The sequence below is a fragment of the Clytia hemisphaerica genome, unplaced genomic scaffold, assembly GCF_902728285.1.
Source record: "Clytia hemisphaerica strain Z4C2 unplaced genomic scaffold, Clytia hemisphaerica genome assembly, whole genome shotgun sequence".
In the NCBI taxonomy this organism is placed as follows: Eukaryota; Metazoa; Cnidaria; class Hydrozoa; order Leptothecata; family Clytiidae; genus Clytia; species Clytia hemisphaerica.
The window spans coordinates 1-25,251 of record NW_027103741.1 but is presented as its reverse complement, the minus strand read 5'-3'; the positions used below and the strand labels follow the sequence as shown (position 1 = coordinate 25,251).

The window sequence follows — 25,251 nt, the reverse complement described above, 5'->3', positions numbered from 1 at the left end:
AAATTTCATTACAAAAGAAAGCATCATTATAATTATTAAATCGACTGCATCTTAATTTCTCTTGTTTGAATGATTTAATTAATGGACCTTCTCTCTCGCTCTCTTGCTGTTGACGACTAGATGCGTCGTATGAAAAACTGACACAATTGGTTGACAAAACTGATCCAGTAGAAATGGTTTATTCGAATTTCGATAAAATTCATTTTGTGAACTTATGGTTTCATTTTTAGTATCATTTATAAGACCATACCAAAAATACTGAACCCAATCTGCATTTCGAATCATATGAGAAAAACATTATAACAAAACTTCTAATCGGTAAGATGGCCAAAAATAAAGTATAATGCCAAGTACAGAAAAACGAATTTTCAACTGAGATTTCAAGCCATATACATTACGAGTTGAACATTTTGTTTGATAAATTACTTGAAAAATTGACTGAAAAAAATGCTTGACAAAACACACTTTACAAAGACAGCAATTAAAACAAAAGCAATCAAAAAATCTCATTTTTCTTGAACTAATTTCAACATGACAACGAATGATCAGAAGAGACTTTGTCTGTTATTAATTTCGAAAATACATTTTTAAAAAGGATTAGTTCCTTCTGTTTTATTGAAATGACTTCTTTTTACAAGACTTTGCAATCAATAACCTTAGGTGAGCTTAGAATGGATCAGAAGGTCTTTTATCATTTTAATAAAATGAGAGCTGTTCAATTCTTTTAAAGTCCTCTTTCAACCATTAAAACATGCGAAAACTAAAAGTTGAAATATGCTGACAGAACTAAATTAGAGATTTTCATACATTGATGCCCGATAAAAATGATGAAGTTAAAAAACTTTGATGCGTTAACTATTTCACCCTTTAAGACGAGAAGGCCACACTCCGGATGGCATAAAATGCAAGAAAAAAACCATAAATAAATCAATTCCACAGATTTCAAATATGAACGGATATTCTGAGGTCTGTCACTAGAACAAACAAGGAGAGCGCTTAAACAAAACATTTCAGATGAGTTGACAAGGTATCTATGAAAGTATGACAATACTGTGAATGGAACACTTTGTTTTGAAGTTAACTTTATGTTTGCCAACTCTCATCCGTTCCTATTATATTTTTGAGGCTCAATTTTTGCGATATTAAGTAAGATCATTACATTACATTGCCCTTTGGGAAGGCCAAAAATGACCAAAGTATTCCCACTTCACTTCAATTTTTTATCTAAGACAGATACGACGAAAAATCTAAACACAGATTTGAAATCCGCAAGGTGCTGATAAATTGTCGATAAAGTTAAGTGTCCAAATACTTATGGGAGATATTTTAGATATTTCTGTATGTACTTTACTTTTGTGATAATAAATGTTGGATTGATGAGTACCAGTGAATAATGAACTTGATCTTGACATTCTGTTTTCTGTCAAAAACATCAACTGGCATCAAGGCAGCAAAACCTTTCAATTTTTCAAAGCTAAATATTTCATGCATATTTCCCATTGTAAGCACTACCCAAAAACTCCTATTAATATCATGGAAGAAGAAAGCCTGAAACTACAAGCTACAATCTTTCAAGAAATATATTGAGAATTCCGGTTATTTTGACGTTTTTCGAGATTTAAAGTTTGGGCGAAAAAGCCGATTTTGGGCTATCTCTTTAATTTAATCGAATATTTCAATTTGAGACGGGTAGGCAGACTTCCAGGCTATATTCAGAGCCTTACTGGACCATTTTTGAACTTTTGGATACTGAGATCCTAAGCTCCTAAGTGTTAAGTCTGGCGTTAAAACTCAGAGTTAAAAATCTACCCTTCGAACCTACTTTAGAGCACTTACAAATCGATTGTGGTTTCAAAACTTCCTGGGGAATTTCCCATTTGTCTCAAATATTTCTTGAAGGATTGTAGTTGAAAATCAAATTCATGATATGCACCACTGCAATTATTTCACGAAATTATGCAACTTTTTCAACGTTTTTTTTTTTCACCCAATACGTCACTTTTTCTATTGTTTTTTAAGTGACGTATTGGGTGGAAAATCTTAAAAGTTCTCAGAAGACTCTCCAGTGAGCATTTCATGAATAGCATAAAAAGCAACAGAAATCGAAAAAATATGACGACTTTCTACCGAAAACTATGCTTTAAAATGATGCCCTAAAACGAAAAAAGAAAGGAAAATATAGGGTTCTTTTTCAATTCTTATTGTAGATTGGAAGAAGATTTTCATGAAAGAAAAGTTTTAATTACAACTAGCTTCTCTCCCAATATGATAGGAAATAAAAACTGGTTAGTAAAGTAATATTCACAATATTTCTCTCTCTCTTGATCAAAAGAAGAATGTAATCGTTTGGTAGGTAGCCTTGTGTATTTTTCAATGAATGTTTGTGTTTTACGAACTGGGCACGTTGGAGAACCTCAACTATTCTACTATCAGAAACCCAAAAATCCGCCTAGTGAATACGAAATACACGGGTTTCGATTTAAGCTACGCACGGCAAAAGAAATAACTCTCAAAAACTGGTAACATCAAGCAAACATATTTTTTGAGATAGACCCTTTAAATTGTAAACGACTCCAAATATATATCAACGAGTTGGTTTCACGAAAATGCAAAAAAAAAAAAACGACTTCAAAAAAATCACGGCAGAAAATAACTCTCAACCATCAAGCAAACATATTTTTTGAGATAGATACTTTAAATTCTAAACGATTCCAAATAAACATACCAAAATTCAAATCGCATTGCTGGTTTTATTTAGCATAAACTTTACAACCAGAGTAAGGCGAAATACATAGCACACCTTGTCACACAAATCATAAAACAAAACATTCGACACACAGTCAATAGACAACTTTAGTATGCAAGTCTCAACATAACAACACACATACAATCTCTTGTTTACTTTGTCAACTTTTGACCATTGTTTGGAAGAAAGCATCATTTGACTTTTTTTATAACGTTGCGATGACAAACCTATTTGATGAAAATATGCCATCATTTATAATTTCAACTTAATTTTAGGATCTTGTGACCAGGCCCAGAGAAGTTTTAATGTAACACGAGAAGGCAACAAAAATGGCCTCCGTTAAAACACCGTTTCGCGGAAACGAAAAAATCGAAAATCTCCTACTTTCTAATACTGATTCACGCTTGTTTTCCACATAGTTTCTTTCAATGAATATCACATACAGTATAACTAACAGCGTATTTCGTTAGGATATGGTATGTACTATGTTGTCGTAAAACGCCTGATTATCGAACACCGTTCACGTAAAATTGAAGACTCAAAATATTTCGACAAAGACATTTTTTGTTTCGGGGCACGAACGCCGTTCACGTAAAGATAAAGACTCAAAGCCTTGCAAGCTATACCAAGACAAAATCATTTTTGCATACAACTCATAACAAACAACGAAATCATACGTAGGGTTGTACTATTTTGTTGTAAAAAGGAGCACGAACGCATTAACATATGTAATGAAACCAGGAAGCTCTTCATTTAAACACCGCACGGAAATTACACAAAATAAAACAATCAAAACACAATATAATGTACTGTCGCACAAAATATTGTAGGGTCTAAATTTTGTAACAAACGGATCTTTTTTATCTACAAAAACGAGTAGCGTTTTAAACCAAGCATCCCCAGTTTGAATTCCTACACTATTCAATCGTGTTTCTAGCAAATTAAACCTGTCTGAAAATCGTATACCAGGGTTAATTAGGCGACTTAGAGTCCGCAAAGCCATAAAATGTTATTAACTTGCCTGGTTTGTTCTTATTAAAAAAACTTGTAAGCTAAAAATCAAAATACAGCATAAAAACAGTTGAGAGATATTTAGAATTTTTTTAGTATTTACGGTAATCGACAGAGATCAGTGTGTTTTTATTGAGATCAGTGTTGTTTTTATTTGATCAAAGATGTAATGAAGCAAGCATGACAGAGAAAACAGCAGCATGTTTCAATCAGAAGAATCGAGGAATCAGAAGAAATCGCTTCAAAAGATTGAACTATTCAACCCGCAACCAAACTTCAAAATATAGTTTTCAATAAAAATTCAAAAATACTCCGAACAAATCTCAAACTACAAAATAGTATTACACATCTACAACTTTTTAGGCGAGCTGAATTTACTTAGATGGAATGATCTTTACCTTCAACATAACAAAAAATATATATATTGTATTTGTTGTATTTGTATTGTCTTTTTGTTTCCATTTTGAGTAGTTGAAGGTTTTATACTTCTAGACTATATATATAAAGGAATACTATAAAACTAATTTTTTGAGCCAAAAATTGTTTAAAAGGACGAACCCTGACGAACTTCGACATAACGAATCTCAAAGTCCAAGAATTACTATAAAACAAATTTTTTGTCCATTTTACTGTCCATTTCAAGCTGTAAATGTTTAAACAGACGAAGCTCCAGTAAAGCGATAAGCAACACAGAACGCAATATTAGAAAATCTCTGTAAGTTTTCATGTTACAAAAATGTTATGAAGTTCTGTTTTTAATCTCATTTTCTTAACAGCTTTAACCGAATACAATGGAGCAAGATAATGGAGCAAGATAATGGAGCGACACGAGAAAAAGTTTTAAATTAAATTCTTGTAAAATTGATACTTTCTTTTCTCTCTATACAGTATTGATGTCAAATTTCTCGTTCCCTTGTGTGATCTACATGTTATCGAATCTCAAATTCGTGAATAATTCTCCTCATAAATCAGGGGTCTTATTCTTCGCCGGTATAGACATGAGAATAGTTACAATTCACCAATCTAAAAATTTGGTTCGCCGTCTCAAGTGCATAATATTCAACTGAGCTTGTTAAGAATTTGACAAAGCAAAACCACTGGAAATTAATGATACAGAATTCTCAAAACATTCACAAACAACTACTGAAAACAAGAACAATTCAAAAACCATCTTTAGGTTTGAAACCCAAAAGAAAATCCGAAGACTTCGAGAACTTTCGACATATTTTGAAGTATTTTGACGCATTGCTTGCATCGAAGATTCTGAATTTTCCATCTTGAACACTCACTGTAACGGTGCTGTATATTTGCGAAAGATACGAATAAAAAAGGTTCGAATTAAACAGAGTTGACTGCGTTAGAAATTATACTCCCAAAAATGCATCATGGGCATTATACTGTAACTCTCATCACATGTCATAATAGACATTCGACAATTAAACTAAATAATTAACATTTTCAGTTAATGACTTTGAGATGCAATTTTCATTCTTTTGTTTTCAAAAGTAGTTATAGTTAATCGTTTTGAAAAATTTCCGTCAAAAAAAAAAGAGACTGGGCGATGTCTTCTGTTGATATCAAAATACAACAACATTTCATCTCCGTTAATTGAAGGAAAGAAGAAGTTTTTAGTCCATCCAAATTTATAAAATGAAACGAAATTTCCACCAAAATTAAAATTTTCTGATCAACGAGCCTTTCAAAATAATGAATAATTCTAAACTTTTTTTCCTGAAAGGATTCCCCTTCCAAACCAAACACACCTCTTTCGAGACTACGAAAATATTCGATGTTTTCAAATTTCAATTTTCTCTCATTCATATAATCATATTAAATTCTCAAAAAACCTCGTCCGTCTGATTAACTAGGTTTTTCTCTTTTTATAAATATCGTTGAGAGATAGGAAGGAGCGAGGCTAAGTCTGAAAACCGAACAGACCACATAGCGATCACCTACACGTTTTAAACATAAGAACATTCAAATTTTTTGAAACCTTCGGATATTCTTAACATGTTCTTATTTTCACCATTTAGTGAGTGTTTTTGCCAATTTTTCTAAGAAACAGGGTGTTTTAGTATCTATAAAGCCTTAAAATATTCATAACTTGTTCTTAACATTTTGGACACCGAAGCCTTATGCTCTTATAAAGTTTGTTCTTATTAAGAAAAACGTGTACTCATATTAAAACATGGTGAAACATTAACACGATGGTTTTTACTACAGAGAGAATGTTCTTAAATAATTCATTTTATCACCATTTTTGATGAGATTCTCTCATTTTTTTCATCCAACAACTTTTAAATTCTCCATACATACACAATCTAAGAAAGAATCTACATTTGAAGGTAGAGACAAAACATTTAGTACCAACTCTCATATTGCGTTTCCGTTGATACGTTTATCTTTCTGATCGAGAATGGAAAATTAATTTCGCATCGAAAATTAATCGATATCTTGATTTAATTTGATCAGGGCTCAACTTAAAACTTTGTCAACAAATTTTAACAACAATCACTCAATGGAAACGTAATAAGACAAATTTTAATGAAATTAATCTAAACATCCAGAAGTCGTGTTATTTTTACATGGAAAGATTGTTTTGATATAATAACTCAATTTGAAGATCCGTTAAATCTAATCAGTAATTTGTAGGTTTGTTTATATTTTGTTTTCATCATTAGGCTAACATGTCTCGTTACTTCCGCAAAAAAAGCCATCACGAGTTGCTCTCTGAAGTCTCACAATTACCTCTCTCTTAGAATCTCTTACAATTAATTTAAATAAATGTCAAGTTTAAATTACTTGAATTGCATCTATGAGACTATGGGTAATTTTTCCCTTACCAAACAAATCAAGGTATCATTTTAAAGATTAGATTGAGTTACTTGTTAGGCGAAATATAAAATCCAAATCCAAAAAAATAACCTTGTCTAAGCTATAACAGAAAAATCATAATATATTGTAATATATTTCGAATCGCCGCGTGACTTTTAAAAGACATCAGTTCCCAACACCAGTTAAGTTGCAATGTGTCAATTCTAACAAAGGAGCCATAAACGTGACAAGATCAAACATGAATATTCCGAGAAAATACATGCTTTCCAACGACTCACAGGTCATATTTTAGAAAGGCAAGGCAGCGTCCGTTGGTGGCCAAAAAGGGCACTTTTTCCAGTGTTTTTCCACTAAAAAGGCTGTTTTTACCAATATTTTAGTAATTTCAAGAGGGACAGCGTCCGATAACAGGACGCTTAAAGGGCATGAAAAATGGCATGACTCAGTAGCAAAAGAATGTTTCATTAAAAACACTCTTCTGAAGTTTTTTACATAGACCATATCAACAACTACTTTGTAGTAACAAGAAAAGTAAATTAGGGAGATGTTTCATGTCAGACTTCCCATACTGTTAAATTGAACAACAGAAACACACAAAGTAATACCACCATCATCAACATCAAACTACACACACACTCAGAGTGGAAGAAAAACAGCTCACAACTTCTTTTACAAAAAGATGACAAAAACAACAAACAGCTCTCAAAGAAAGAAAAGTATGTAATTTGATCGAAGCGAGCTGTTCTTTTTGTCATGCGATCAACTTTATAAGAACAGACTCAGAATAAAACATGAACATCAGGAAGATCCAAAAAGTATCATCCTGTCTTCTTCATTCCGTAACTCAAGATGGCTGATAAATATCTACAATGATGGATGGATTATCAGAGAATTTTATTCGTTTTCTTCGGTTTATTTTGAAAGATGGCCAAAGATTTTGATGCTTATAAAGAAGCAGATGAGACGCTGCATGGTATTGACTCATACAAAGAGATGTCATGATCATTTTAATTAGAAAAGAGAGAGAAAGAAAATCAAAAGATGCTCTTTCTTTGGTGTAGAGAATTTGATTGAATTCGTAAGCTCTCTTTGATTTCCAACACACAAAAGATTTGAATTACTCCAGCATCATCTTGACTACACTACTGTTACAGGTCATCGATAGAGAAGTAATAAATCTAAAATCATTTCTCATCCAAGAATGATAAAAGGCGGACTTTTTGCTTAGCAGAATCAACTTTCAACAGAAAAATTTCCTTCTGGGTTTAGAGAGATGCTAGATAAAAAATCAAACTGAATCAACAGAGCTGTTATAGCTTTCAAGATTCCAATTCAATACTGAATACATAAAAATGGTCCCAAAAATAAACAGGAAAATTTTTAAATAATATGATACAAAAATGGCATCTGAAAATCAGCTGATTATCTTGAACAAGAAATTAAAAATAACAACAAAATTCCCAATGGGACAAAATACAGTTGGAAATTTGTAGATACAATATACTCGTTTTATCGACATAACATGATAAACAAAGTACTCAATCAGCTGACTTCAAACTCTCGAATTTAATCTTTGAATCAATATAAATCACCACACAATTCAAGCCAATATAACTCCCCTATAAAAGATACAAGTAGTATAAAAAAAACTAAAGATGTACAATATCTTTGTGGTTTCAAGCCACCAGAAAGACTTGAAAGACATTATTAGATATTTTATAACGGGTTAAGACAAGATAAGGTGAAGTATTTCATTACACGTTGTTTTAATAAGAACATTCAAAATTTTTGAGGCCTTTGAGTTTTACAAGTCCTTATTTCATGTTAAGTTTATGTTCTTATTTTGACCATTTTGTGAATATTTTTGACCATTTTCATAAGAAATAGGGTGTTTTTGAGTCCGCAAAGCCTTAAAATGTTCTTAACTTGTTCTTAACATTTTGGCTAGCGAAGCCTTGTATTCTTATAGCTTTGTTCTTATAAAAAAATGTGTATCATTTTTATCAATGTGAAGGAATAAAATCTTACGATGAAAAATCAAAACCAAGAAAAGTGATAATGACTCATATAATATAAGAGTTGAACAAAGCTATTACAGTGTTTTTTCAAAAAACTGAACTTCCAAATGTGTACAGTACAGTATTTTCAGTTTTGTAAGTTCCTTTTCCTGCACCAATAAACTTTCATTTTTACTTTTAAAAACATAATGAAAGAAAAAAGTAACACAACGATTTGTTATCATTTTTAATTTCATGAATTAAAATATAATATCGGTCTATTTTTGGGATCATATTTTAATGGAAAATTTGAGGTAACTTTGGAGTGATAATAACAACACAAAATCGTTAAAAGAGAAATCAGAAACTCCACTATTAAGATATGACAAACAAAGTACCCAAACATGAGAAGAGAAAATAAATTATGAACGACTTGAAACAGAAACAACTGAACAGAATTTCCATTTCGTTTATTGAAGGTTACTTATGTTGGTGGCATTAATAATTGATTGATGATCAATAATTTATATTGATTGAATGTTCGAAAAAAAAATTGATCACCTTATTTTAATATTTCTTTCTTCTTTTTTCATTATTTTCTTTCCTGATGTTTTGAAATCTTTCTGGAGAGTTTCAGAATTTAAAAATGATAATTTATAAAAAAAATGGTATTACCAGCTTCCAGGCTGGTCAGAAAATCTGCCGTATACTATCTTCGCTTTCTGATTTGAATGATGGCGCTGCTTTTTCCCCCATCAGTATTAGTAAAGGCAAAAATTAGTTTAGCTCCAGCTCCTGGACTACTTCCAGAGGCTAAGAAATCGAATAATACAACATTTCAATCCAAGAAAAAACTTCATTCATAAACATTTTAACCATCTCGTTCGCGTTTGTAAAAACATTATTTCCCAACTCCAATTTGAACAATAATATCCCTCCTTTTGAAGTGGTAATTATTTTGTAATTGCTTCGAAATGATTATAATTATTGCTTTTTCTGAAGTCAAATATTTTCGCTTCACTTTATAATTGTACAAAATTCACAGAGCAATTTAAAAGGGTGGAATCTTAATGATATATACAGAGAAGCGCTAAAAATATTTGTTTTCTTTTTACTGTAGTTTGAAAAATAATCCGAAAAATTATACGAAGGTATTTCATAGTGAAATGAGTTATGATACCCTTTTTAAGGACATTACTACTATGAGCATTACTACAATTTCGAATTTCATACACTTTTTGGAACTCTTCTTGGAAATACTTCAGACATCCGCCGTCAAACAAATTTAATCGACAAAAGCAGTTATTGCTCTGTTTACATTTGAAAACCATGTTAACATAAAAAACTTTGTTCAGTTCAAAAAACCAACATGGTCGCGTTAAACAAGAAAAACACCGCAACTAAACCAACTACACACTAAACTCAAAGTGAGCAAAACCAAAAAAAAATCATAAAAGTTCTCTTAAATTTTGCAAAACCAAAATTTTCAAAATTTTCCCTAATTTACAAATGATATGCCATAATTTTTAACAGCAGTGCAAACCACAATCATCTTTCTCTATCTATTCCAACATAACATCATGAGAATTTACACTAAGAAAAGAAAATGTTGCCAGCAAAGATAGGGTTGCGAAATTTCTTTCCATATGAAAAAAAGCTTTAGAAAATAATTAAATCAACACTCAACTACTCATGAAAAGCAATAAAATCACTTCCAATATCATATTACATACGTTTGAAATTTCTTTCTCTCCGACCAACATTTGTGTGAAGTTCTGATTCTTTTCATAAAAAAGTTCAGCCAGTTTTGTTTTGAAAATAAATTTTGACAGCTATTTTTGATATTAAAAGTTAGAGGAAAAGTTCCAAGGAAAAGTAATATCAATTTTTTCCAACTCATTTGAACCAATATCTTTACCAATAAGAAAAGTTCCCCTCTCAAAACAAAAGTTACTAATTTAAAAACGTGAAACAAGATCAAAAACAAGAAATTAAAAAAACTTCTCAAAAAAGTAATTAAAAAATACGTTGTAGAGAGAAGAGAACAAGGTACAAAAACAACACTGGCTGTGGGTATGTTGTCAAAAGATTTGAATATGAAAAAGTTGAAAAAATGCTTCAAAAGGGAAAAAATTCTTATTTTTCACAATTTATTTTCTGCCATAAATTATTCAGGGTGAACTAAAGGATAAAAAGACATAAAAATCAAACTAGAAAAAAGCTTCGCATTTTTCTTTAAAAAAAAGACTGTCAGATTCCGATGTAAGAGCTTTGTTTATCTTGTGGCCCATCAAAACAATTATAATCTTGGCACTTAAAGCCATAAATAAACTGAAAAATTGTGACACACAAAAAACCGTTCTGGAAGAAACACTTTTTGTGCAAAATCTGAAAGCCTTATGAACAACATTAGGTAGGTTGACCACAAGAAACCCATCAAAATCAACCCATCAATCCATATATTTTCAAACAGCAATAAATTTCACATATATACAACACAAGAGAAAAATACACCATTCGGTGTTTTTTTTAATTAAATAGACTCTCATTTCCGAAGTCATTACAAAGACTTAATTGTGTCAAGGAGAATTTGACAACAAAAGCTTTTCATAGGAGATCAGGTAGTAATTTAGTTTAGCTCAATTAGATCAGACAATATTTCCCTTTCTCTTTCTCTCAACTGACTTGACAACAAAAATAATACAAGATATCCTGCTAACTACACCTCACACTTTTACACAGTATCCAATAAAGTTCCTATATGGTCAAATCTCTCCACTGTAACAATTTATGATTTTATATTTCGTCGTGCATATGAATAAAGGTTCAATCTCAAAATAAGTGTCTTTGAAAATTGGAAATCTTGCAATTCTGTCCTACCTTTGAGATTGGCCTTTTTGTCATACGAAAACAGGGACTATTCCTCTACATGAAACAAAGACAATCTCAATCTCAAAGATGACCACCACAGTAAAACTTTAGTCATGTGAACGACAATTTCTGGTTCAAGTTATAGTAGGTTTTATAGTAGGTTTGATAGGTTTAATAGGTTTAATAGTTTGATAGATACATGCATTTTAAAAAGACAGAACTTCAACTGATGATCGCCACACTTTCAACTTTATATCCAAAACATAAGAAAATACCAAACAAGGAATTCTTTCCAAAAAAGAAGAAAATCTTCATTCAAGTTCGAATGTTTTTATCAGGTTTGCAATGAGCCACAAAACACCAGACACAAACAACCATATATTCCAGGAAAAATTTCCAGCAGAGGTCACATCAAACAAAGGTTTTTTGTTGTTTGGTTTATTATGAAGAAAATCTTCAATTTTCAATTTCGACTGGAAATTCAATTAACTGAATTCAAAAGAATGTATGTACAGAAAATGAGCTGAAGAGATTTCGTTACAAAACTGTTTGAAAGACATTGTAAACTAACCAAACATTCGAAAATTAAAGAAGATTTGTAGCATGAGAAACTGCATGAAAGAGGGAAATATTAGTATCATTTTTAGGAGAGTTTGGATTTTATGAAAATTGAGAGATAAAGCAAAAAATTAATCAACCCAACTTGTATGAGTCGGAAAATTATTGAATACTTCCAAACAAACTACAATGAAATGTAAAGGCAGATGAATGTTCTGTTGATGTGTTGATTTGAAGAGTCTCACATTTTTGTGAGTGTTTTGATGTTATCAATTTGGATATTATTGTCACTGTTGTCACAATTCTTTTTAAGAAACAACAAAATCCTCTCACTCCACAACAACAGATCACTGATTTAAAAATGGTCAACTACTGCAACCAAAATCCATCAAAAAAACTAAATGCCAACTTTGCGACGGCTACAAAAATTTCAAAAACATTGATGAAAATCTGACAACAGTTTTTTTACACACAAAATACTCATAAAGGGAGTAAAAAGAGAACGAAAATGCATAAAAATTTAACAAGCTTTTTTGATGTAAATAAATGATTGAGCTCCTTCATGCTGGTTATTCATAAAGATATACTGAGCTATTTTGTATTGAGGTGAATTGCATGACAAGAAATTCTGATTCTACACATTGAAAAATGTTATGATCGAAATTCAGGGTTGAATGGTTTCATTCACCCCTACTTGAGAGTGATTGAAACTCATTTTTCTGAGGTTTTTTGATTTTTCAGCTTTGATCATAGGAATGTGTCATTTTTCTTTAAAAACAAAATTGTGTGCTGTCCCTCTTGTGTATCTGAAGTTACACTTTTATATCTTCAAAAAGTTTAAATTATTTATGCTTTTTTGTAATCACAATCTTTAATTAAATTGCTACAGAAAAAAACAGTAGTATTTTAAATTCAAAATTCACAATCCCTCTAACCGTTGCTACAAACAAATATTTTTTAACAACAAATTTTCCACCAATAAAATTTCATCCAATCTTGTACAAAATAATTCCAAAGACCACATTTTAAGTCATTGCTCTCAAATTCAAAAAGTCTACCAGTATAAGAAAATACACACACAAAGATTAGACTATGAAACAAAAAACACAGAGAGAAAAAACAGTTTTTTTACATAACATCAAATCTTAAAGCATAACATTTGTTCATTCATGTTAAAAATCTTTTCAACTTTTGATGAAGGCTATTCTAAATTCTCATTATTGAATTTGCATGCTATGTTGTGGTTCAAATCAAATGTAAAGAAATGATAATCAAAAGATGAAAAGAAATGATGGCAAAATAGCACTCTGGTGATAAAATAATTGAAAACCCTCTTTCAATAGTGCTGGTAAAAATTTTGGATGATATATACAAAAAATTTGATCGAAATGCTTGTTTTAGGGCTGACTTTCTTTGAAGAAATTAGTTGTTTTAAAAATCGAGACTAATTATTTAAAACTTCAAAACTTGATATATAATCCATCTAGATCAAAACAAAAAGTTTGAAAATAGTTTTTTCCAAAATATTAAATCCTTGATCATTTTTGTTCACATCATAATCCCATAAAAAGAATTTTAAATTCCTAAACTTTTTTCAAAATTTTAACACAATACTTGATTCTGCTTGATTCCAAGTTGAGACTTTGCGGGCGTGCATTTTTGCTAATGACAAATTTCTTGATATATTATTTTACCATTTGCCGAATCCAACAAATCACAAATGCAAATCAAAAAAACTGTCTAAGTGGTGGATTGAAAAATTGCGTTTCCTATTTCCATTCTTGAAAGAATCTCCTAGAGTATTTGAAAATACGTTTCTTTCATCTTGTATACCAACAATCAGGTTGCCGTTAAAATCTTAAAATGGTGATCTTGCCAAACCATTAGATCAAAAATTATTCAATGTACCATTGATGGAAGAAATTTTGGCGGAAAGAAAATTTTGAATATTTGGCCGAAATCAGGCAAATTAAGTTCCCGCCAAATGTAATTTCTCCGCCATCCGCCAAATCAAGTTCCGTAAATTATTGTGTTCATTCCGCAAATTTGTGGTATCTCAGGCCTTCTCTCAGGTTTTCTCTAATCTTTAAATAGCGTTTTTTGGCCAAAAATATCCTTCATTCGCTAAATTAAATTCCTGTCAAATTTAATTTTCCCTCTGAAATAACTTTTTCGACCATTCGCTAAATTAAAATCCCGCCAAAAATTCTTCCCTAAAATTTATCATCTCAGATTGGCCATGATTTTATTTCCATCATTTTGATTACCGATATTGAAATTTCAAAAGTCTTTTTTTTAAGTTGAGCTTATCCATAAAATTCTAAGATTAATTTATACACTTGCAGATAACACTAAAAAAACATTTTAACAACCTTGTACATTTTTACTGCGAAAGCTTAACAAATTGTAGTACTACTTTTAATGTCCAAAAGAGTTTAAAAATGCATCTTTAAACAGTTACTTCATGAAATATACAAAATTCAATCTTCAGAACAAACTTTTTCTATCTAAAATTAGTAAAATGATAGCATGCAAAGAATCACCAAATTTGACATAAAATAGTTTCTTTCTAAATGTCACTGGAATTGAAAATATTTCATAAGACTAAAATCGATCAAAATTTAAAAAGTTCGGAAATTCTCCTAAAGTGAAGACTTTTCATTGAAAAACTCATCACAAAATAGTCATCAACAACTCTACCAGAATATTTTTTCATCAAGAAAATATTTCACACCAAATATATATTTTCTTTCACATTCGAGAAAACTATAATATCACCTCACAGTTTTTCAGTTCTAAAGTTTGAATATTCCATTTTCTCTTTCTTTTTTTGTTCCATATCAGTGTTTCATCTTCAATTTCCCTTTTTCTTTAATATTAAGAAAATATGGAAAGTTGAAAATATGAAAAGAAGGAAAATATAAGAGAAGAGAAAAATAGCAATAAAAACTAAAGTTGTTAATAATAAATGAACAAGTATAATGAGAGAATCAAAGAGGGAAAGAGTGAAATCCTTACTATCATCAGACCACTATTTACAACACAGAGAGTTTTCCCAATTGTACCGACATTTTAAACAAAATAAATTGATTTTCCATAGCAATCAAACTGTAAAATGAATATAATATATTTTTTTTGTGATAAATTTTTTTTGAATTGAAAGGCCTTTTTTTCCTTTTGAAAGCAATCAGTCAGTGGTGATAATTTTCATTGTAAAAAAGTCTTGAAATTAAAAATACACCTGCTAGAGAAGGGTTGTAAACCATTTTTTGTTCTTAAAAGAAATTTTATCCGAGCAGATAGAGATATGAATGACAGAGGAAGCTTGACAAACTAATATTGACAATATTAAAAACAGACAACTTCTTTTTAAGTGGTTTTTTCTAAATGCATGAAAATTTGTTGTTGTCTAATTCGATAACTGAGAAATCATCAAAACACAACAGAAATGTTAAGTGGGTTTTAAAAGATATATTTTTATGGACGAGGTTTTTATCTCTAAGATATTCTTGATTGGTTTTTTTTTCTCTTATCAGTTTTTTTATACAGATTTCGTGAAAAACATCTGTCTGTTTCATTTAAGAGAGATTGTAACTTGAGTTGTAGTTTTTTGCTCAGAGGAAAATTGTCTCATTTATATTTACCTTTTATCATATGCTTTTTGCATTATGTATCCATTTTCTTAACTCATTTAATTGAAATGTTGAATATCAAATGATAATATAAGATAGAATGTACAAACAGATAAAATACATTTGATTCACAATTTTTTTAATTGAAAAAGGAGTATATTCATTTTCAATAAGTATTTTTAATCTTAAATACAAAAAAAAGTTTATTTGAAATTGATTACAAGACATTTATTTAGCATCAGGTGATTTTTTAGAAAAACTGCCAATTTTACCACAAAGATTGTTAATTTAACCATTTAATAATTCTTTTTAGTCCCAACAAACACAAAGATTGCTTCTCTCTGACTAAAAATGGCAATCGAAAAAGAAGGATTTTAAAAACTTTTTAAAGAAGATTTTAACTTAGTAAATTTATTTTTGTTTACTTTCAAAAAAGTGATTGAGAAAAGAAGCCCAACCCTCCAGCTGCTCAATGCTGCAAATAACAGATAGTGACCCATAATTACCGGTCATTTGGTAATTTCTACAATAATTCTGAAGCTTATGTTTCGATCCCTATGTCCCTAATCAAAAGGCGTACTATTATGCTGTCCAAGGTTTCGGTATCGTGGGAAGATCTATCCCACGACACAGAAACCCTGAAAGCAGACGGGTAATCTATATCAATCTAATTACCAGTAGTAGGTTTGAAAAAAAAAAATTTTTTTTTTGAAGTCAGTGCTGCTTAAGGAAGAGCTGAGAAAGTATTCTTGGAGCAGATTGGGCTGCTTGAAAATGAATAGAGAGGGATTGCTTGAGCATAGAAGGTGTAATCAGAACAATGTTTTGAAGAAAAGAAGATGAGATCGTGATGGGCTTTGAACCAAGGTGTCATGGAAATGTCAAACGTGTATGCTAAATAAATCATAACATGGGGCTGTGGGCCATAGAACAAACTTTGAAAAGATGAAGATCCTATTTTTGTGTTGGAGTAGTGGAGACAAAGTCATGTGGCTGTCTAGGCTTTTTGAATGGCCGTAATGGAATAGAGTTGTAGAACGTTGTCTAGGCGAGAAGAAAAGGAAGCATTTAGGACTTCCCCTAGAGTTAGGTGTGCCGGCAGGAGTAAACACTCTTTGCTTTTCTAGAACCACCCATCTTCTCTACCAAGAGACATGAATTCGATCAGGAGTCATGTCTCATCAACTTATACCTGTAGAAGTGGAACATGACCATGACCTATCAGTGGAGGGATTCAAAGACTGTAATGTGGCTGAGTGAAGCCTCCAGAGGAGGGTGAGAAGATTGAGAAAAAGAAAAAGAGATGTTGAAAGAAATAGGTATTTTGAAAGCAGTGGGGAAAATTAGATTGTGGGTAAATGAACATAGAAATATTCTTACATTGAGGTGAAGTTTAGCAGTTGTCTTCAGTGTTGGATGCAAAGAGCGAAAAAAAATTTTTTTTTTCTTTTTTTTTTGAAATTTGGCGCTGTTGTAAACAACTTGATGTAACCATAGAGACTACATTTCGATTGGTTCCAGTTCAGAGATTCTAACCAATCGGGAGGTTCCTGTTCAGAGATTCTGACTAATCGGGTGAGAGGGGCGTGTGTGGCGGTAATGTGATGGGCGGGTCAAACGGGTGTGACGGAGGTACATACTAGCCAATTTTGAAAGTAGTACCAGTTTGGAGAGAGGCAAATTAGAAAGTGGAGTGGGAGGTCTTGAGGTAAAAGGAGTGGTGAGAGATAGGGAAAGAAGGAGGGAGATAAAGTTTTAAATTTAAAATTTGGAGAAAGAAAAATAGCATCCTCTGGGGGTCGAACCCGGGTCATTGCGGCCTGAGATGGGAGTGCTAGCAAAAGGCTATTGAGGCTGAACTGAACTAAAGAATTAAAAAGAAAGATTGAGAGAGTGGTTCCTATTACGGAGTATGAAGGAGATAAAGGTGGCAGGGCTACAACGGTGTAATCAGAAAGCAATTATCTCTCCAATGTGAAAAAAGAGGAAGTGGTGCCAGTCAGTGAGCACGTTGGAAAAACAAATATGGTGAATCTTGAGTTAGAAATTGGGAAAATAAGAAATTGGGAAAAAGAATGGGAATACGAAAAAGGAGATCCACAAAGAAGTTGACAACATTGATCTGGAGTCATTGTAGCTTCTTTGGAATTATAGTCATAAGTTGTATATACTTAACTCCAATATAAGTTGGATAAAATGATAAAATGTTTGAAAATGGTGATGATACAAAGATAGTATATAACGTTTTGAAATGGAGTTATAATTAAGAAATTGAGTTATAATTAAGAAATTGAACAAGTATCTCCAAATGTTAAAAGTTCTTGCTTGATGAGGGTGTTTTGTGATAGAGATGCTATTTTTTGGTGTCTGTGGATGTGAGTAAAGGTTCCGATGGTGGTGTTATTTTTGTATACTGTGGTCGGTTGTGGGATGGCATTTGACAATTCCTCATCCTCTTCTATGATGGACCAATATTCATTGATGGTAGATCTGATGTACTCATCTTTGTTTCTGTGTAGAATGAGAGGGAGAAGGGGTGCTCGAGGTCCTTGATTTCGGTTGCCACCATAGAGCAAAGTGTGACGGGGTATTGCCAGGGCCTTTGCAATGTTGCGGTTAATGAGGGATAGTGGGTATCCATGAGCCAGAAAAACTTTGGTAAGGAAATTCAGTTCTTTTGTTAGATTACGGTCATCACTGATTATGAGGTTGTATCGTAGTCCTTGTGAGTATATAATTCCTTCTTTGACATGTAGGGGGTGATTTGATTGAAAGTGAAGGAATTGGGAGCCGTCCGTGGGTTTTCTGTATATAGAAGTGTGGAACTGATGGTTAGAGAAAGAATTGAGAGGTCTAGGAAGTTGATTCTTTCTTTGGAATGTTCAAATGTGAATTTTATTGTGTCATGGATTATGTTCATGAATTGTTTGAGACGGTTTAAGTCTTCATCTGACCCAATGAAAAGAAAAAATACATCATCAATAAAACGTTTCCAGAGTGGGATGTATTGTTGGAACTCCATGAGTATTGCTGCTTCAACATCAGCCATGAATAAATTTGCATATTGGGGTGCGTATCGTCCTCCAATGCTAGTACCATTGTTTTGTATGTAGTGGGAATTCAAAAACCGGAAATTGCTGTGTTTCAAGACGTGTTCGAGTAGTATTTGATGGCAAAAGGGGGAGGTGCATTTGAGTGAAGCAGGTGCGGAGATTGTTTGTAATGTCGGGAGGTGGCTTCCAGTCCATCCCCATGAGGTATGTTGGTATATAACGAGATGACGTCTGCAGTAACCATGGTAATATTGGAAGGTGGTGGGCCGAATGAATCGAGGATAGTGAGCATATGTTTTGTGTTTTTTATGTGTGTAGGTGTTCAACAAGTGGCTGTAGATGATGGGCAATGTAGCGGGAAATGTTGTCGGTGGGACCATCAAAGCCAGAGACAATGGGCGAAGTGGGTTGTTAACCTTATGTATTTTTGGTAAGCCATAGAATATGGGTGTGCATGGTGGATCATGAGGTTTGAGATATTTAGCAGTGTGGTCGTTGATGTGATGTTTACTATGAAGGAAGTTGATAAGTATTTTGGTATCATGTGTGATGTGGGGTGTTGGGTCGAATTCAGATATACGATACGTGTTTCTGTTGTTGAGGTGCTCTTCAAGGATCTTGTTGATGTATTGATCTTTATCCATGACGACTATGCCACCACTTTTGTCGGCTTTCTTTATTATGAGGTCCCGGTTATTTTTTAATTTAAAAAAAGATGGGAGGAAATGGTAGTGCTCAGTTTGGAGGTCAGTGGCGTATTATCGAGTTGTTGGAAAAAGTTGTTGACAGTTGGGTGGTTGCTGGGAGGGGGATTCCATGCGGTAGGACCTTTTTTTGGTAGTTTTGCGGGTGGTTGCTGGTCTTGGTTTTCTTGGTGGGCGTTATTGATTTGGTTCATTGGGTTAAGTTGGTTGAAGTATAGGAGGTGTCAATTCTTCTTTTCGTCTTTAATAACCTCTGTTGGATTTGACTGTCTTTTGAATGATGGAATATTGGGTGAGAAGTTAAGTCCTTTGGCCAAGACGTCGATTTCATATTTTGAGAGTTGGTAGGTGGAAAGGTTGTGTATTAGGGTGTTGTTGTAGGTGTTGGTGTGTTCCGGCTGTTGATTTTCGATTGAATTTCCGGTTTATGGGATGCCAGTGATGAGAGTGTGGAAATAGGTTATGGAGGCTTGAGAAATGATATCTTCTTGGGTGATGGTTGTTTGGTCTTTGCATGGTGGCTGAATAAACAGAAAGTGATGTCAAAAACTAGCTTGGATTTAGAGGATTAAGTTGAAAGGTGGCTGAGTAAACAAAAGTGATGTCAAAAGCTAACTTAGATGTGGAGGACCAGGTTGAAAAGTGGTTGAATAAACCAAAAGTGATGTCAAAAAGTGATGTCAAAAAGTAACTTGAGTGTCGAGGAACAAGTAGGAAGGTGCCACCATATCCACACATATGGATGGAAGGGATATATGTGGCGATGGGAGGATGTATTTTAAACAGAAGGACCAGAGTTTGTAGTTTGGGAATATTTGAAAGATTGGAAGAGATAGAGAAAATATTAAATTTAGTAAGATTAGAGGGCATATGGATGGAAGGGATATATGTGGCGATGGGAGGATGTATTTTAAACAGAAGGACCAGAGTTTGTAGTTTGGGAATATTTGAAAGATTGGAAGAGATAGAGAAAATATTAAATTTAGTAAGATTAGAGGGAAAGAAAATCTTATATGTCCCAGCAGACTTCAATGTTTAAAATGAGTAAGTTGTCATTCTGTTGTGGCAAATTGAAAGTTTAGTGTTATAAAGTGTGAAATGTTAAATCATGATATTGATGATAAGCCTATTATAACGTAAATTATTAACAAATTTGTTGGTAATATTAAAAACTTGTAAACAACAAAAAAAAAAGCATTTGTAGGAAACCATTTGTGCATAGAGTTTATCATTGTTGAATTTTAGGTGTGCCGTTCAGGTAGCACTGGGATTGGCGGTGTAAGTCATGATAATACCAAGTATGTCCTTTTACAGATAGGTTGTTAGAGACCCAGCGAAATTGGTCAAAACGTTTTTTTATTTTCTTTTCATTGAGTTGCGACGAATAGATAACGTGTGTAGCTAGCTCCGGTGCACCGCCATTTCCAAAGAAGAAGATGATTAGTTGGAACGCCTGTTTATCACTGATGGGTTGAGCTCTAAAAGCTCTTTTTATATGCTATGGCCATGTGTCCATTGGGAAGAAGGCGTCTCCATCTATAGTGTTAACAATTGATTGTCTGTGTTGGCGTGAGAATGATCTTTGGATATATCGGTTTTTCCCTAATCAAAAGGCGTATAATTTCTAATCATGATAATTACATTTCTTTACCAAATAACTGTTAAATATGCATATAAAAAGTGTTTTGCAACCCAACTAGATTCTTTATACTTGAAAATGTGTGGATACCCCCTGAAAAATGGTAAAATTTGTAAAAAAAACCTTCTTCATACCTTAAAAGTCAGGATGGACAAACTAAAACTAGTCTCTTATCCCCTGGAAGTTTTAAAATAGTCGAACGTGCGCAACGCACTGGGCTCAACTTCAGTGGCTTCAAATCATTCATAGGCCCAATTGTAGACCCCCAGATATTCACCCAATGAACAAGTGTGCCAAATTTCAACCAAATCCGATCATTTTGGAGGCCTGCAGACTGCTCCAAAGCTTTAGCCTCGTTTTGGCATAACTCGTTCCCAGGCCCCAAAAATCAAAATTTTTAAAAAATGCAAAAAGCACCCCCAGATATTCACCCAAGGAACAAGTGTGCAAAATTTCAGCCAAATCGAACCATTTTTGAAGTCTCCAGGCTGCCCTAAAGTTTTAGCCTCGTTTTGGCAAAAAACTCGTTCCCAGGCCCCAAAAATCAAAATTTTAAAAAANCCCATTAGCACGACCATTTTGAGCATATTTTAAATCTTATAACAAATATCGAACGTGCGCAACGCACTACGCTCAACTTCAGTGCCTTGAAACTATTCATAGGCCCAATTGTAGAACCCCAGATATTCACCCAAGGAATAAGTGTGCAAAATTTCAGCCAAATCGAACAATTTTTGAAGTCCCCAGGCTGCCCCAAAGTTTTAGCCTCGTTTTGGCGAAAAACTCGTCCCCAGGCCCCAAAAATCAAAGTTTTCAAAAAATGAAAAAAGGGCCCCCAGATATTTACCCAAGGAACAAGTGTGCCAAATTTCAGCCAAATCCAAGCATTTTTGAAGTCTCCAGGCTGTCCTAAAGTTTTTGTGACAGACAGACAGACATTGTCAGATTGTAGGTCAACTGAAGTTGAGAACAGAACATCAAAATTAATTCAAGTGTTATTTGAGAGGGAATGTAAATCTTACCTCGTCTTTCTTCCGTTGCAATTCGTCGATTTCTCCGTCAATCCTTGCAATTTCTTTACTGATCTAAAAACACAAAAATGAATACAGTGAACTGTAGTTTAACTGTCGAACGTGCTAACTGCACTGGCTCAACTTCAGTATTTTTTAAATTACTCGAAGGTCCAATTGTAAAAATAAAAAAATAAATTGAAAAATAAATTGAAAAATGAAATTTTTGATAAAAGAACAGTTTTAGTCTTGTTTTGGCGAAAAAGTTGTGGCCACGCCTCAAAAATTCAAAATTTTGAAATAAATGAAAAAATTACCCCCCGATATTTACCCAAGGAACAAGTGCAAAATTTCAGCCCAATCAGACAATTTGTGAAGTCTGCAGCCTGCCCCGAAGTTTCTAGCTTTGTTTTGAGGCTAAAACTCGTGAGCGACGGCCAAGTGGTCAAAGGCGTCAGCGTATCAAACCAGGGATTTGCGGTTCTAATACCCGCTCCTTCCTTAATAGATAGCCGAGCTGGCTGGCCGTGGACCCCATGAAAACAATCTAAAGACTGCCTAAAAGTCCTAGATTACTGGGCTATCCACGTTAAATATCGACTCTACCACGCCCCCAAAAATCAAAATTTTTAAAAAATGAAAAAAATAACACCCCAGGATATTCACCCAAGGAACAAGTGTGAAAAATTTCAGCCGAATCAGACAATTTTTGAAATCTCACAGCCTGCCCCAAAGTTTTTAGCCTCGTTTTGAGGCTAAAATTCGTGACCACGCCACTGAAAATCAAAATTTTCAAAAATTGAAAAATCACCCAGAGGGATTCACCCAAGGATCAGGTGTACAAATTTCAGCCAAATCGGATAATTTTTGAAGTCTCCAGCCTGCCCCAAAGTTTTCAGGTGACAGACTGACTGACTTCGTTAGTCTTCAGAGACTTGAAATAAATATGGCAGCTTTGATGTAATGATTTTTTGATACTTTTAGAAATAGTTTTAAAAGATATTGGTATACCTATATTCAGAGATCGATTTAAAAGAAAAAATTGATAATACATACTTCTTGGTTGCGAGCACTCAGTGTTGAAATAGCCTCGTTCATTTTCTCGAGTTCTGAACCTGCTTTCTCTTTGAATTCCTGAATAAATGATTAAAAGATCGTGTTCAGTTGTACGTTAGGGCATGGGAGACTTAGCCATGCTTTCCCTGTCTATTCTAATTGTGAGTAAAATAGAAAGTCGGACATCCAAAATCAATGCAAATTGCCCTCGTTTGACGTCGTCAATGTAATAACTTCTTCTAACCTTTTCGAAGCAAATATTTTTTCAAACAGGCAATTTTATGCAAACTGCCTACTCTAACAATAGGAATAAGCAGGCCAGAAAGTCCGCCGTCTAAAATAAAGGAGTCAAGGAAACATAAAAGAATGACATCACTATACACTTCATTAGGTTGAGTTTTGACAAAAGCTTTGAAAACAAGACGTCTTCGAAATTAACTAATATAAAGATATGACGAGTGCTCCGAATGCGTTCGGAATGGGTCCTATCCATGAAGAAGTAGGAATCACGGCGTTGCAAATTTTTTTTCCGTAAGCGGCCCAAGCCCTCATTTAGCTGCCTAAGACCTGAATTACCGGCCCAAGACCTGGGAAACTTTGAAATTTTTGAGACTTGCTTTTTTGGAAAAAGAGGATAAACGAACCGTTATATTCTTATGGAAAAGTACTTCAATTTGATGATCTTCTAATGAATGTGTTCTACTAGTTTTTTAGAACTCTTTAGGCCGATAATTCAGGTCTGGGACCACTATAAATTCTAAAATCATGGCAAAAAAGCAAGTCTCAAAAGTTACAAAGTTTCCCAGGTCTTGGGCCGGTAATTCAGGTCTTGGGCCGCTAAACGAGGGCTTGGGCCGCTTACGGAAAAAAATTTGCTACGGCGCTCGAGACCGAATATAGTGACAGTTTGTATATAGTTTTTCCGGATACTATACTCAAATCTGACTCTCACTAATTCGAGAAAGGCTGCTTGATTTACAGAGGGACAATTGTCGAACATAGAAAGTATTTTTAAGAGAATTTCCTAGGTGGGATTAAAGAATTTGGCATAACTACCCTAGAATAAAAAAAACTGGATATTGGGGTTGGATAAAAAGTCTTTGATCTGATTAAGTCTAGAACTATGTATAAAAAGTTTCGAATTTCTGAAGTTCGAATCAGCGAAAGCCCTTTAGTGCTCGGAAGAGAATTTGTAAAAATAATCCATACAGATCCATGAACTAACCTCGGCTTTAGTGAATTCGTAAGCCACATAAAGTCTGGTGAGATGCTCAATAACCCTCATCACTTTCTGGTATTCTAAATAAGACGAACGTTCTTCCTTCAACTTTTTGATGGTCGGTGTAATCTCCTCATTAAGTACCTGTTTATGTACAAAGAGTAAACATTAGTCTACCTATGCAAGCGGATAGGTAGTGTATGTAAGGTATGTAACTACATCTAAATTAAAGAAATATTTTACCAGGGTTTGAAAACTTTGTTATGTAGAAAGCTTGGTAAAAGGCGTATGCCTTAATAAGAGAGTTTAAAGTAGGTTAGAGAACCTTAGGATGGCTAAACTTTTCTATTTCCACTTTACAATGGAAAGAGACCAAGACTCTGGGAAGGTAAAAAGTGACTTCAATGTGTTGGGCGATCAGTGCCAGGTTGTAAGGTCCACGCATTTGTACGCAGCAAAAAAATCTTTTTTGCCATTATGTCCCGGAAAAGGAGCGGGAAAATCCCAGGGATGTTCAGCCGGGATTGAGAAAGTTTAGAGATTCTACGGTATTCTAAATGTCTTACAGCTTCGATGTCATTGAGTTTGCTTTGTTTCTTTTCCATAGTTTTAATGGCTTGTTGCTTTTTACTTTCATACATTCTCGTACCGGCTGCTTCCTCGATCATGGATAAAATCTGAAGAGTAAAAAAACCGGCATGAAAAAAATATCAAAAATAATTTGTCATTAAAATTTCTCAGCAAGTCTGTCATGTAGAGATGACAGCCACTTTAAAATGAGTATTCTTAAACTTCTTTTCACGAAAAATTCGCCTAACTTCAAAAGCCGAAACGTTTCTGCTGTGGGAAATTTATATTATAACCTGAAAAGGACTACAAGGAAGTCAGCGTTATCATAGCGTCAGCCTGGCTTTAGGTCC

At 33.4% G+C, this 25,251-nt stretch overlaps 2 protein-coding genes across 2 annotated transcripts; both read right to left on the bottom strand.

The window, feature by feature from the left end:
* Positions 1 to 18,351: 18,351 nt before the first annotated feature.
* LOC136805257 (uncharacterized) lies at positions 18,352 to 19,347 on the bottom strand. Its single transcript, XM_067061835.1, has one exon. The coding sequence runs from the start codon at positions 19,345 to 19,347 to the stop codon at positions 18,352 to 18,354; it is 996 nt and encodes a 331-aa protein (XP_066917936.1).
* Positions 19,348 to 19,832: 485 nt separating this feature from the next.
* LOC136805255 (structural maintenance of chromosomes protein 2-like) lies at positions 19,833 to 25,008 on the bottom strand (the record flags this gene model as incomplete). Its single annotated transcript, XM_067061834.1, has 5 exons — positions 19,833 to 19,928; positions 22,069 to 22,131; positions 23,113 to 23,190; positions 24,338 to 24,475; positions 24,898 to 25,008. Coding segments are annotated over 5 exons (486 nt in total), but the record flags the coding sequence as incomplete, so codon positions are not given.
* Between the last annotated feature and the right edge of the window lie 243 nt (positions 25,009 to 25,251).